Below are 14,262 nucleotides of genomic sequence, written 5' to 3' on the forward strand. Positions count from 1 at the left end.
ATGGCTGAAACAAGATTAAGTCACAATTTGATTATGATTGACACTAGGTAAGGATTAATAGGGGTTTGTTACAATGTTCTCAGTACTTTCTTATATACATTTGTAATCTTCCATAATAAAAATACTTTAAATTATCTTTTCTTTTTTGGTCAGTAATGGGGCTTGAACTCTGGACCTGGGTGCTGTCCTTAAGCAATTCAGCTCAAGGAAAGCACTCTACCACTTGAGCCACAGAACTACTTCTGGTTCTCTAGTGGTCAACTAGAGATAACAGTCTCACAAACTTTCCTGCCAGGCTGGATTTTTTTTTTTGTTGTTGTTGTTGTTGTTTGTTTTCTGGTTGTGGGGCTTGAGCGCTGTCCCTGAGCTCTTCAGCTCAAGGCTAGCACTCTAATTTGAGCCACAGCGCCACTTCCAGTTTTCTGGTGGTTTATTGGAAATAAGAGTCTCACTGACATTCCTGCCCGGGCTGGCTTTGAACCATGATCCTCAGATCTTAGCCTCCTGAGTAGCTAGAATTAGAGGCCTGAGCCACCGGTGCCTGGCACTTTAAACTATCTCAAGAACCTCAAGAATTATTTGGATAATTTACAAACCAGATACACTACACCTACCAGATACACTACTGCCTACTTCGGAATCCTCCTTGTTTCACTACTTGGCTCTACTAAACCTATTTCATATAAATAATCAATTAGAACTTTTTTTTGGGGGGGGGGAATCCAGTCATGGGGCCTGAGCTCTGGGCCTGGGCGCTGTCCCTCAGCTCTTCAGCTCAAGTCTAGTGCTCTACCACTTGAGCCACAGTGCCACTTTCGGCTTTTTTCCCCCCTGCATTTGTGGTGCTGAGGAATCGAACCCAGGGCCTCAAGCATGCAAGGCAAGCACTCTACCACTGAGTCACCTTCCCAGCCCCAATTAGAACTTCTCAATAAACCTGATGGCCATTCTTTGTTCTCAATTGGCTGGCCATGTATCAATTGAGCTACATCTCTACTTACAGCTTTCTGCTGGTTAAATGGATATGAGTCTCAAAATTTTTCTGCTAGGAGACCTCATACCTCGATTCTCAGATCTCAGCCTGCTGAGTACCTAAGGATTATAGGCTTGAGCCACAAGTACCCAGACATTTTAGCCACTTTTAAGTTCACAATTTTGTGGTAATAAGTATATTCACAATATTTTTGCTTTGAAGACAAGTTATTGCAATTTTCATTTTTAAAAAGTTCTGGAATTCTATGCCTCCATCAGAAAGAATGACATCGCCTCATTTGTTAGGACATGGAAAGACTTCGAAAAAATTATATTAAGTGAAGTAAGCCAGGCCCAAAGAAACATAGGTCCTATTTCCCTTATTTGCAATAACTAGTATATGTCTGGGACAAGCAGAAAAGGTCAAAAGCTATGTACATATGACTAGATAAGATTATGTTAAGCGAAATGAACCCCAAGATAGGGACACAAGTGGTTTTTGTCTTTCTTGCTATTGTTCCCAACATATTTATAATGTACCATGTGATTTTTGTTTGTTTGTTTCTTTGTATGTTCCTCCCTGTATAACCCCTGTTTTCACTGTATTTGATGTCAGTGCCCTGCATCTTGTATATACCCTTCTCTAATTTAGGGGAGGGGAAGGGAAAAAACAAAATGCTTAAATAAGGGTACAGGTTGACCGATTGTAACAATGAGATGTACAAGACACTATGTTGAAAAACAAACTTTACAATTTGCGGGGGGAGGGAGGGGAAATGTACTTGTGGAGGTGGGAACGAAGAGAGGGTAGGGGAAAAACAAAGGAGGAGGTAACAATGCTTGATAAGAAATGTACTCATGACCTTGCTTATGTTAACTGTAACCCCTCTGTACAGTATTTTTACAATAAAAGTTCATTTCAATATTAATATAGAAGGATGAACTGATAGAGAAGAAACAGGGATGAAAGATAGAGAAATATAAACAATTTAAATTGCCCTGTTAGAATGTTTGTAAGAAGAGGACAGAGACCATATTTATTAAGACCCAGCACTGAATACAGTAAGTATCGTTAAATGGACAAATAACTAAGATTTTATGGTTCTTGGAATGAAAGATTTAAATAGTCCCTGTTCTAAACAGTATATATACTTTCAATGATTTTTAAAAAACAAAATTTTTCTTTATAAAGGTGCCTTATAAAAACAGGTAAAGGGCTGGGAAGGTTGGCTCAGTGGTAAAGTGCTTGCCTTGCATGCATGAGGCCCTGGGTTTGATTTCTCAGCACCACATAAGCAGAAAAAGCTGGAAATGGCACTGTGGCTGAAGTGGTAGAGTGCTAGACTTGAGCTGAAGAGCTGATGGACAGTGCCCAGGCCCAGAGTTCAGGCCCCATGACCATCCAAAAAAAAAAAAACCAAAACAAAACAGGTAAAGATGAGTATCATTAAAGGTAGGAGGGTAGAAGCCTGATGATAAAAAACTTTAAGTAGAAGAGTTGGACATCATCTCAAAAAAGTCAAGCCAGGTGCCAGTTGTTCACACTTGTAATGCAAGCTACTCATGAGGCTGAAATCTAAAGATTAGAGTTTGAAGCCAGTTCAAACAGAAAAGTCAGTGAGATTCCTATCTCCAACTAACAACAACAAGATCCAGAAGTGGAGCTGTGGCTCAAGTGGTACAGCACTAGCCTTGAGCAAAAAAGCTCAAGCTATGTCCTGAGTTCAAGCACTAGGACTCACCCTAAACACAGAGAAGTGTAGGTAGATTTAGGGGCAAGGTTTTGTACAATCTTACAAAGGTAGGACAAAACAACAATAGTCTTTATTTACTTACTAATTTTAAAAATCATATAGTAGGGGCTGGCAATATGGCTTAGACTCAAGTAGTAGAATGTATGTCTAAGCAAGCATGAAACCCTGAGTTCAATCACACATGATTTAAACATAGTACCCAGAGCACATAAAACAAAAGCAGACATATCACTGTGTCAAAAAACAAAAAACAAGGGCTGTGAAGGTGGCTCAGTGGTAGAGCGCTTGCCTTGCATGCCTGAGGCCCTGGGTTCGATTCCTCAACACCACATAAGCAAAAAGAAAAAAGCCAGGAAGTGGCGCTGTGGCTCAAGTTGGTAGAGTGCTAGCCTTGAGCTGAAGGACAGCGCCCAGGCCCAGAGTTCAGGCCCCACGACCGTACCCAAAACAAAAAACAAAAAAACAAGAGCCTTGCCAAGACAATGGCTCACACCTGTATTGCTAGCTATTCTGGAGGCTGAGATCTTGAGGATAATGACTCAGAGCCAGCCTGGGGAAGAAAAGTCTATGAGACTCTTATCCCCAAAAAAGCAGGAAGTGGAATTCTAGCTAAATTGGTAAGAGCACTAAACCAGCTTTAAGCAAAAAGCTCAGGCCCTGAGTTCAAGCCCTAGGTCCAGCACACATACACAAAAAGAGGTTTAGCCAGACCCCAGTGGCTTCACACCTGTCATTTAGTGAGAATGGCATTATTTTACATACTTGCAAACCTTTTTAAGTCTTGCAAACCTCTTTAAGTTTAACTTAGAGAAGACAGTTGAATTCTCATAGCTGCTTCTGCATTCAGTCTGCTATATCACACATTAGGTAACCTCTTAGAGTCATAGTACTCTAGACATATATGACAGAGTAAGAAGGGAAAGATACAGTATCTTATTATTATGAAGACTATTTGGACCTCCACAAGGTTTATAGGGCCTCTAAAGGAGCTTGGGAAATTCCTAGGACCACACTTTCAGAGCTCTGAGTTGGATTGTAAAGTTAGGAGACTCAAGACAAATGTTTTCCATATCCTGTTTTGAAGCCTTCCTACTTAACAGTAGTGCTATGATTAAGAACACAAAAGTCAGGGCTGGAAAGGTAGCTCAGTGGTAGGGTGCTTGCCTCACATGCATGAGACCCTGGGTTCGATTTCTCGGCACCACATAAACATAAAAAGCCGGAAGTGGGCACTGTGGCTCAAGTGATAGAGCACTAGCCTTGAGCTGAAGAGCTGAGGGACAGAGCCCAGGCCCAGAGTTCAAGCTCCATGAGCTGAAGAGCTGAGGGACAGAGCCCAGGCCCAGAGTTCAAGCTCCACAACACACAGAAAGAAAAAAAAAAGTCTGGGTCTTACTAGGTAATACTAGCCACTTACCTTTTGGAAATTACTCAATAGCTCTTTATTTTTCCATTTCCTTATCTATAAAGTAGATGCTAACAGGACCTAGTAATTAATGTAAATATTGAATTACTTAATTGAAAAAGCATGTTCATAAGGAATTTACATGGAAGAAATCTATTAAAGAAGACATATAATATGTAATACAATTTAGTGTAATCTATAGTACAATACAAACTTTCAGTACTACTGGGCTCTAACTGATTCTTTCTCGCTTCCTAGAATACGACAATTCAAAGGAAGTTATGTAAAACTAAGCTATATAAAGTGAAAAAAGAAGATTAAGGGTGTACTTCCCACTGTCATGACATTTCCTAATTAACAGTAACAATTATATATACAGTATCTTAAACCACTTAATAACATTCTTTGTCTCTCTGAGAAAAATGGCAAAGAAACACATGAGAAAATGTCATCATCCCTGGCTGTAAGGGAAATGCAAATAAAAACAACCCTGAGATACCACCTTACCCCAGTCAGAATGGCCCCATATCCTAAATTCAACCAACAACAAAATGCTGGCAGGGATACGGAGAAAGAAGAACCTTACTGCACTGTTGGTGGGAATGTACACTAATACAACCACTTTGGAAAGCAGTCTGGAGGTACCTCAGAAAGCTAAATATAGACCTCCCCTATGACCCAGCCATACCACTCCTAGACTTCTACCCTGAGGAACAAGAACCAGGATACAAGGACACATGCACCTCCATGTTCATTGCTGCACTGTTCATAAGAGCCAAGATATGGAAACAACCCAGATGCCCACCACAGATGAATGGATCCAAAAATTGTGGTACCTATATACAATGGAATATTATGTAGCTGTTAGAAAGGACAAAATAATGGCAGTCACAGTGAAATGGATGTAATTAGAACAAATCATTTTGAGTGAGTAAGCCAAGAGCAGAGAGACAAACAGCACATGGTCTCCCTGATATGTGGGTGTTAAATCCAAAATACAAGGAGATATGACAAAGTAAACAGGACTCAAGAAACAAAGGACCTCCACTCAATTTGTCTTATCAGTTCTAAATGACTCCATGTTCTTGACCACATAAATCTTGACCACATAAATGTGGTGTGTGTGTGTGTGTGTGTGTGTATGCGCACATCTGAAGGAAGTTAGGAGGAGGGCACAGAATCAAAGGGAAACAGGAAAATATACAACAGAGGGGCCCATGAGCTACACTTGACATTGATGAAAATGAACTAAGCAACTCAAGGGCAGCAATAGGGGGGAGGGAATGAGAGGGAAAGAGAGAACAGCTTACACTAAACAAGAGGAAAGAAATGTATATATCACAGGATGTGGAATAGTTGTATTGTCAAAACATAGAATTCACAAACATTATAGAACATGATAATGACAATTTGCCTTGTAAAGGTTAAATGTGTTTGTGACTTGAAATGTCACTATACTGTGAAACTTATATAATCACTTAATCTCAATAAAAAAAATATTTTTAAAAAATTCTCTCTGAGGTTCCAGATAAAAGCTAGACATATAGCAAAAGAGATTCGGGGAAACTCCAGGAATTATGTATTTCAACACTTTTACTAAACCACATATACTACTAAAATATATAGTTACCATAAGATTATCAAGACCTGTGTCATGGCTGGGCATTGGTGGCACACCTGTCATCCTAGCTACTAAGGAGGCTGAGATCTGAAGATCATGGTTCCAAAACAGGGCAGGAAAAACCATGACACATTTATCTCCAATTAACCACCAAAAATCTGGAAGTGGAAGTGTGGCTCAAGAGGTAAAGAGCTAGCCTTGGCAAAAATGCTCAGCAACACTCTGGGAATGTGGCTCAGTGGTAGAGTGCTTGCCTTGCATGCATGAGGCCCTGGGTTCAATTCCTCAATACCACATAAACAGAATAAAGCCTGAGGTGGTGCTGTGGCTCAGTGGTAGAGCACTAGTCTTGAGCCAAAAGAAGCTCAGAAACAACACCCAGGCCCTGAGTTCAGGCCAAGCACCATGAAAGGAAAAAAAAAATCTCAGCAACAGTGCCCAGGCCCTGCATTGTACATGCACATGTGCATATGCATACAAACACACACAGACCCACTTTATAAACTCTTTTTTATATGCTAACACAATTCATCTTCAATATAGGACACAGCACCACAGAACCTTAACTTGAAATCAGTTCCATGAATATTCCCCTCCACCTCTGCAGTACTAAAGTTTGAACACAGCCTTCAGCTGTTCATGAATAAGTTCTTAATATAATATGACTTTTTCTTTTCTAGTACTAGAACTTGAAGCCAGAGCCTCAAGCCTGATAGGCAAATGCTCTACCTGCTCTATCACTTGAACTAAACTCAGACTTTTTGGATATTACTGGGTTTTTTGTTTTTTGTGTCTTTTTTGTGCCAGTCCTGGGGGCTGAATCCATGGCCTGAGTGTTGTCCCTGAGATATTTGCTCAAGGCTAGTGTTCTTCCCCTTGAGCCACAAAACTACGTCCATTTTATTGCTAGGTAACTGGGCTGGCTTCAAATTGCAATCTCAGATCTCAGACTCCTGAGTAGCTAGGATTACATGAGCCACCTACAGCTGGCTTTTACTTTGTTTCGGAGATGGTCTCCCTAACTTCAGTGCTGGCTTAAACTTGCAATCTTCCTGTATCCTCCCTGCTCCTAAATAGCTGGTATTATAGACTACACCCAACTTATACTGACAAACTTTTGTGCTATACTAGTAGCATACAATTAAACAGAAAGAAAAAGACAAATTTTGCTCAACTCAAAAAGTATAGTTGGGGGAAGGAGAAGGATTGGGATTGGGGGGGAGGGGGGAGGCTGGGAAGGGATGTGAAGGGTAAACCAAGAAATGTACGCATTATCCTGCCCATGTAATTGTAACCCCTCTGTACAGTATGTTCACAAATAAAATAAAATAAAATTAAAAAAAAAGTATTGTTGGGGGATTTAATTTTACTTTGGGAAGGGAAAAAACAAATTGTTTGAATAGGGATACAGGTGGACCCACTGCAACAATGAGATGTGCAAGGTGTTATGTCGAAAATCAAACTGTAAGCCGGGCGCCAGTGGCTCACACCTGTAATCTTAGCTACTCAGGAGGCTGAGATCTGAGGATCAAGGTTCAAAGCCAGCCCAGGCAGGAAAGACCCTGAGACTCCTAACTCCAATAAACCACTAGAAAACCTGAAGTGACACTGTAGCTCAAGTGGTAGAGCACTCACCTTGAGCTGAAGAGCTGAGGGACAGCGTCCAAGCCCAGAGTTCAAGCCCCATGACCGACAAAAAAAAAAAAAAAGAAAACCAAACTTTACAACTTTGGGGGGGGGGGCAGATGGGAAGGGATGGGAAGGGGAAACAAAGGAGGAGGCAACAATGCTTGATAAGAAATGTACTCATTACCTTGCTCATGTAATTGTAACCCCTCGGTACAGTATTTCCACAATGAAAAAAAGAAAAAGTATAAAATGTAGGGTTTGGGGGTTTTTGTTTTTACCAGTCTTGGGACTTGAACTCTATCACTATGCCACATTCCCAGCCCCTTTTTTTTGTGAAATGACTAAGCTTCTAAATTATTGGTTTCCCTACCCAGCCACCCAGCACCTGGAATTGTACACAATCAAATGATTTAAGTGTAAAATATTACTGTTAAACTGTTGAATTTACCATAGCAAAAAATATAGTTTATAACCTTCGGTTACAAATAGATTTGACTATCATTCACCAAATATTTCCTTTCTCTCTCTCTCCTTTCCTTCTTCCCTCCCTCCCTCTTTTCCTCCTTTCCTTCCTTCCTTCCTTTCTATGTGGATCGTGGGGCCTGAACTCTGGACTGGGCACTATCTTCAGCTCTTCAGCTCAAGACTAGTACTCTTCCACTTGAGCCACAGTGCCACATCTGGCTTTTTCTGCTTAGGTAGTGCTGAGGAACTGAACCCAGGGCCTCATGTATGCAAGGCAAGCACACTACCACTGAATTACCTTCCCAGCCTTCATTCACCAAATATTTCTGAGCAGCTACTAATATGCTTAATGTTATGCTAGGCAATGAAGAAGAAATGAACAAAGATTATCTTCATGTAACTTTGCACTCCACTGTGAAAAACAGATTAAAGAACACATTAAAAAAATAAGAATTATAAATGTGGTAAATGCTATATGAGTAATAAAGAGAACTTTACCACTGATTACAGTCTTTGAAAACTGAATTGTAGAATTCTAAGAGACCTAAAAATAAATAATTCATGAAGACTTACATCAACATAATGTAGATTGTACAGACCTTTGCTAATGCATGGGAAAACTACAAACACTGAACATGAACACTGAGATTAATCTTTCAATGTCAAAGCTATGGGATGGTAATGTTTACCAATATAGGAACCTCAAAAGATAATTAACCTCACCACTCCACTGAGCAAAAAGCATGTAAACACAATCTTAGAGAAATGGGAAGTGGAGCCTAAAGGAGACATGAGAACTTAATGTGTTATCCTGAAAGAAAAGCTGAAAAAGAAAAGGACACTCAATAACATATATTTTAGTTTACAAAACACTAGTATTGGTCCACTAATTGTAACACATGTGTCATACTAATATTAATTGGAAACTGGATGTAGCAGTACATGGGAATCCTCTGTACTATTTTCTTTTCAATTTTTCTGCAAATTCAAAACTGCTTAAAAAAAAAGAGTACACATACTTTTACTTCAAACAAAGCTTTAGGAATTACCTAGAAAGTGGAAAGGAGGAAAGGAACTAGTAAAAATTTAAACAAAGTAAGAAATGTCAGTACTGGGGCTGGGAAGGTGGCTCGTTGGTAGAGTGCTTGCCTTGCATGCATGAGGCCCTGGATTCGATACCTCAGCACCACATAAGCAGAAAAAGCCAAAAGTGGCACTGTGGCTCAAGTGTAGAGCTCTAGCCTTGAGCTGAAAAGCTGAGGGACAGTGTGCACAGGCCCAGAGTTCAGACCCCACAACTGACTAAAAGAAAAAAGAAATGTCAATACCTGTTAGGCTGAGGCAGGATGTTAAGTTAGAGGCAAGTCTGAGCTATATTGGAAGAATGTTTCCAAAACAGAAATGGGAAAGAAAGAGTAAGAAATAAGCCATTAAAAAAATAAAAGCCTACAAATACTTAAAAATCAAAATTATTCATCTTAAAAACTCATGCCTGTAATCACAGCTACTCAGGAAGCTAAAATCTAACGATCTTGGTTTGAAGCAAAACCAAGCAGAAAAGGTCATTAGATAGACACTCCAATTAAACAACAGAAAGCTGGAAGTGGAGGTGTGGCTCAAATGGTAGTGTCAAGTAAAAGCCAATGAGAGCAGCCCTGAGTTCAAGCCCGAATAAGGGCAAAAACAACAACCCTGGGCACTCATGGCCCATGCCTGTAATCCTAGTTACCCAGGAGCTGAGATCTAAGAATCACAGTTCAAAGCCAGCTCAGGCAGGAAAGTCCATGAGGCTCTTGTCTCCAATTAGTCACCAGAAAACCAGAAGTGGTGCTGTGGCTCAAAGTGGCAGAGCGCTAGACTTGAATAAAAGAACTCAAGGACAGCACCCAGGTCCTGAGTTCAAGCCCTATGACCAAACAACAAAAAAACAAAAAACAAATCCCACAAATGCAGGTAGTAATATTCCGTGAGTGCTCAAATAACACTGTAGAGCCAACATCAATAATGTTCAGTAAGCTGTTTTATGTATAGCACTGTCCTGAAATTGTTACATATTAATAGCTGGGTCAGGATCAATTCCATAGGTTCCATCAACCTATTCACCTAAGGAAACAAGTTTATGCTTCAGAAAAATGAATGAGAAAAATTACCATTCAGTGTGTAGGGGAAGTCAATATAAATGAAAGAAAAATGATTTCCTAACTATGGTGGAGGCAATTTTGCAACTAGTATTAACCTGTTCTAATATTATCAAACTAGTATAAACAATCTAAGCTAATAGTAAAACCTAGGAATTTATATTAGTCATATGCCTCTCAGTTAAAACAAGTAACTAATGTTTTGTATGATGTCACCTTGGACATCTAATAGGTATCTGATGTTTGATGACTTGGAACTATTCTTTCAATGTTTAAAATTTAAAGATAGTCGTGAAAATTATGAGGAAAAACATAAATGATAATCCCTGAATTGCTGACAAATTTGTATAACAACATAAAACTGCTATTACTGTAAAAAGTAATCTTACAGACAACAATCACAAAATTAGGATCTTATGTCTAAGACAAAGTACTGCAACCCTGACTAGGTAAACATTAATAACTCCACTCTATCAGATCCTGAAATATTAGGCATAAAGTAATCATTTAATTCAAATGATATTTAAAATCTAATTTAAATAATAAATCAACACTACTGTACTGTCCAAAAGAAATCTTTCCCCCCAAAATGTTCATTATCCTAAGCTTTCTCTCACGTGAATCTTAAAATATGTAATTAAAAGTACTCAAGAAGAAATGAATAACACCCCCCCCATAATTCCTGCTTGCATCAGAGCACGAAGAGAATCTATGGCTGTTTCTTGCTGAAGCGAGAAAAAAAAAAAAAAAAAGAGGTGAGATGTGAAAAATTCCAAGTAAAACGATCGTGACATAGCATCTGGCAGACATCGAAAAGACATCAACACTGCCAAAAAGAATCGTCAATGATCAAAGTGAAGAAAAACCCACAACCCAACCTAAGGGGCAACAATCGCCACTGCCAACGCCAACCCGACTCTCACAAGTCGCCTCCAATTCAGACCATATGTACATATACATATATACACACACACACACACACACACATATATATATATATATTAAATGACTATATAACTCAGACTAATTCCCTATCTAGGTGCAAACCCACCACTTCCCACCTTCCAAAAAGAGATCTGCACACCCCAGGGCCAAGCCTCGGATGGCAAACAACGCCCAGCTCCCACCCCCCTTGCCCAAGGTTGAAGGGGGCCCGTTCCTAGGAGTGAGGCTTCCCGGGAGTGGGCCTCGCATCGCCAACGAACCGGAAGAGAGCGTGGTATGAGGGTGGGGTACAGGAGACCCTGGAGAGCAGAGGAAGAAAGGGTTGGGTGGACAGCAGGCCGGGTGGGGGGGGGTGCGCCATCAAGAGGGAGGGAAGGAGGGAGGGAGAGCTGGGCTGCGGGGACCGAGGGGGACAGCGAACGGGCGACGTCAAGAGACCCAAAGGCCGGGATCAAAACCCGATGGATCCCCCGCGAGGCGGAGCCGGCGAGCCCGGGGGAAGGGCTGAGCTGGAACGGGGCGCGGACGCGAGGGCGGCGGAGAGCCTCCGCGGACGGGGGGCCGCACTAGGGGCGGTGCGGGGAGGCCGCGGACCGCGGCCAGGAGAGGGGGCGCCGCGCACTCACCGCTCTGCTCCCCCAGGAACACCAGCTTGAATTTCCTCAGCGGATTCCCGAAGTCTCCGCCCGCGGACATGATGGAACCGAAGGAGCTGCCGCCGCCTCAGCCCAGAGACCTCCCGGACCGATACCGATCCAACCCGCGGAGAAGGGCGGGCGCCGAGCTCTCCCGGCCCCTGCAGGACCGGGCCGAGAAGCAAGGCTGGAGGGCGCAGGACTCTCCACAGACCGGTAGCCGCCGCCTCCCCGCAGAGTCGCCGAGCACCGAGCGCCTGAGGCCCGCGGCTGCGAAGGGCAGGAGGGCGGTGTCGGAGGCAGCCAGCGGTGCGCTCCGGCTTCGCGAGGCTGGCGCCGTTCCTTCCCTTGGCACTCCGTGCCCAGACTGGAGTAAGACAGGCGGAGGGTGGCGGGGCCGGCGCCGCAGAAGTGTCTGGGATCTTTCACAGGCAGCACCCTGAGCTCCCTCAGCTGCCGCCGCCGCAGCCCAACCTGCTGAGTGCGCGAGCCCGGGCGCGAGCCTGCCGCCCTGCCGGCCGACGGCGTGCGTGCGTGTGCGTGCGCGTGCGCGCCACATACAGCGCCTTCCTGGTCTCGCCCGCTCTCCCGGCTCCTCTCGCTCCTCCCACTCAGTGAATTCCATGCAGGTTAGGTTTCCACTTGCGTTGGGAGAAGCCATAAGAGGGCGGGGCAGAGTCAGGGTAAGTGGGAGGGAAGGATAGGCAGGGTGGAAAATGGGGCATTTAACGTCACTCACACACTGGGCCAATCGGAGGAGACTGAGAGCGGGCAGCGACGAGAATGAGGTGGCGGCGCGGGAGCGCGCGCGGGCGCGCGGGCGCGACCCTCGAACCTTAGAAAATGGAGTATCCTGGCGGCCATGCGAGGTGTGGCGCGTCGCCGCCTGAGGGGGAGGAGGGAAGAGGGAAAAGAAGGTAGCGCGGAGGCGGAATCCTGACGGAGGTGGAGTGACCACATCAGTTCGTGGCGGGGCTGGGTAGCCTCAAAGTGTGTACTGGGTTCTTCTTTCCTCAGCCCTGGGCCCTGTGTTCACATTGCACAGATCTGATCGTCGTCCAGCTTCTCCACCTTCTTCCTCACTTCTTCACACGGCATCTTACTAGGTACATTCTCCTCTGATACTCCCTGGAGTTTTATAGCTACCAGAAGCAGAGCCTTTGTAGATGAGGAAACAAGCGCAGCGGGAGGAAATGACTTGCATAATCCACAAAGTCACGAAATGGAGCCCACTGGTTTAATTTGAACCTTTGCTAGCTCCTTATGAATAAGCCAGCCAATTTTCCTGGCCTACCCTTGGCTTGGTTTTTCTGTTACCAGCCTATGCTCTCAGGTTAATAACTCCAAATGATTTCATCTTCTGCCTTTCCAGAAGTGGATTTAAACATCAAATAAGCCACACACCTCATATCACAGATGAGGAAACGGAGAACCACATAGGGAAAGGCTGAATTAGAGTCCAAATCTGGAGAAGGGAGGTACAGTATTACAAAGATCACCTTTTCTTATTAAAGCAGTGTTTCTGAATTTGCTAGGGATGGGCCTTCTTTAATACACGTGCTTCTTTTAATTTTTTTTTTTTTTTTTTTTGCCAAGGGGAAAGAACCATAGCTTTCATCTTTCCATTCGGTTCATAACCCAAGAAAATGAAGGTAGAAAGGCACAAAAGAACATAAGGGCAGGCTCTGGTGGCTCACATCTGTAATCCTAGCTACTCTGGAGGCTGAGATCTGAGGATCATAGTTCAAAGCCAGCCCAAGCAAAACACTTGTGCCACCAAATGAACACTGAAAAGCCGTAAGTAGAAGCGTGGTTCAAATGGTAGACAACTAACCTTGAGGGGGAAAAAGAGACAGCTCCTAATCCCTGAGTTCAAACCCCAATACCAGCACAAATAATTAAACAAGTATGACATGTTGACTAATGTGACACTACCTAACTAACAATTGAACCTAAGTTTTCAACTGAATGTGATCCTGGAATATAAAGTGGATATTAGGAAAATTAAATCTAAGTTGACCTTAGTTATTAACACTATTGATAACAATTTATTAATTGTTACAAATGTATCCTGTTAATGTAAGTTGTATTCCTCTATTCATAGGAAATGAAAGGAGTCTATAGGAACTATCTGAATTGCCTTTAATGTACCTATAAATCTAAAACTACTTTAAAGTCTATTGATAAAATATACGAAGTTAAGAATTTAAATCAGAGAATTTGGCAGACAATTCAGCCATGGACCAAAAAAAGTAACTTTACCAACTGAAGAAGACTCTCTCTTTTTAGATTGGAGGTATGGTTGAAGCCATAGAGCAACAACGCTGAACTAGAAAGCAGAGAGTAGGAGGCTCTGACTTCACTCCTTCCAATAAATTTTCATTTTAATTTTAATAATTAAAAATAAAGCCACTGTCTCACCCTTGTAATCCTGGCTACTCAAAAGGATGAGATCTGAGGATTGTTGTTCAAGGCCAACCCAGACAGGAAAGTCTATGAGACTCTCATCTCCAATTAACCCTCAAAAAAGTTGGATGTGATGGGGCTGGGAAGGTGGCTCAGTGGTAGAGCGCTTGCCTTGCAAGCCTGAGGCCCTGGGTTCGATTCCTCAGCACCATATAAGCAAAAAGAAAAAAGCTGGAAGTGGTGCTGTGGCTCAAGTGGTAGAGCGCTAGCCTTGAGCTGAAGAGCTGAGGGA

The 14,262-nt window shown here is 42.7% G+C and overlaps 1 protein-coding gene across 2 annotated transcripts in view; it reads right to left on the reverse strand.

The window, feature by feature from the left end:
• The window catches only part of Rab6a (RAB6A, member RAS oncogene family), a 63,859-nt gene extending 51,817 nt beyond the window's left edge, over positions 1-12,042 (reverse strand). For both annotated transcript variants that reach the window (XM_013014120.1, XM_013014122.1), the window contains exon 1: positions 11,556-12,042. In XM_013014120.1, coding sequence (XP_012869574.1) covers positions 11,556-11,625 — 70 coding nt within the window. In that variant the 5' untranslated portion in view covers positions 11,626-12,042. The remainder of the gene's footprint in view (positions 1-11,555) is intronic.
• Positions 12,043-14,262: the final 2,220 nt, after the last annotated feature.

The sequence above is a fragment of the Dipodomys ordii genome, unplaced genomic scaffold (genome assembly GCF_000151885.1).
Source record: "Dipodomys ordii isolate 6190 unplaced genomic scaffold, Dord_2.0 Scaffold22, whole genome shotgun sequence".
Classification (NCBI taxonomy): domain Eukaryota; kingdom Metazoa; phylum Chordata; class Mammalia; order Rodentia; family Heteromyidae; genus Dipodomys; species Dipodomys ordii.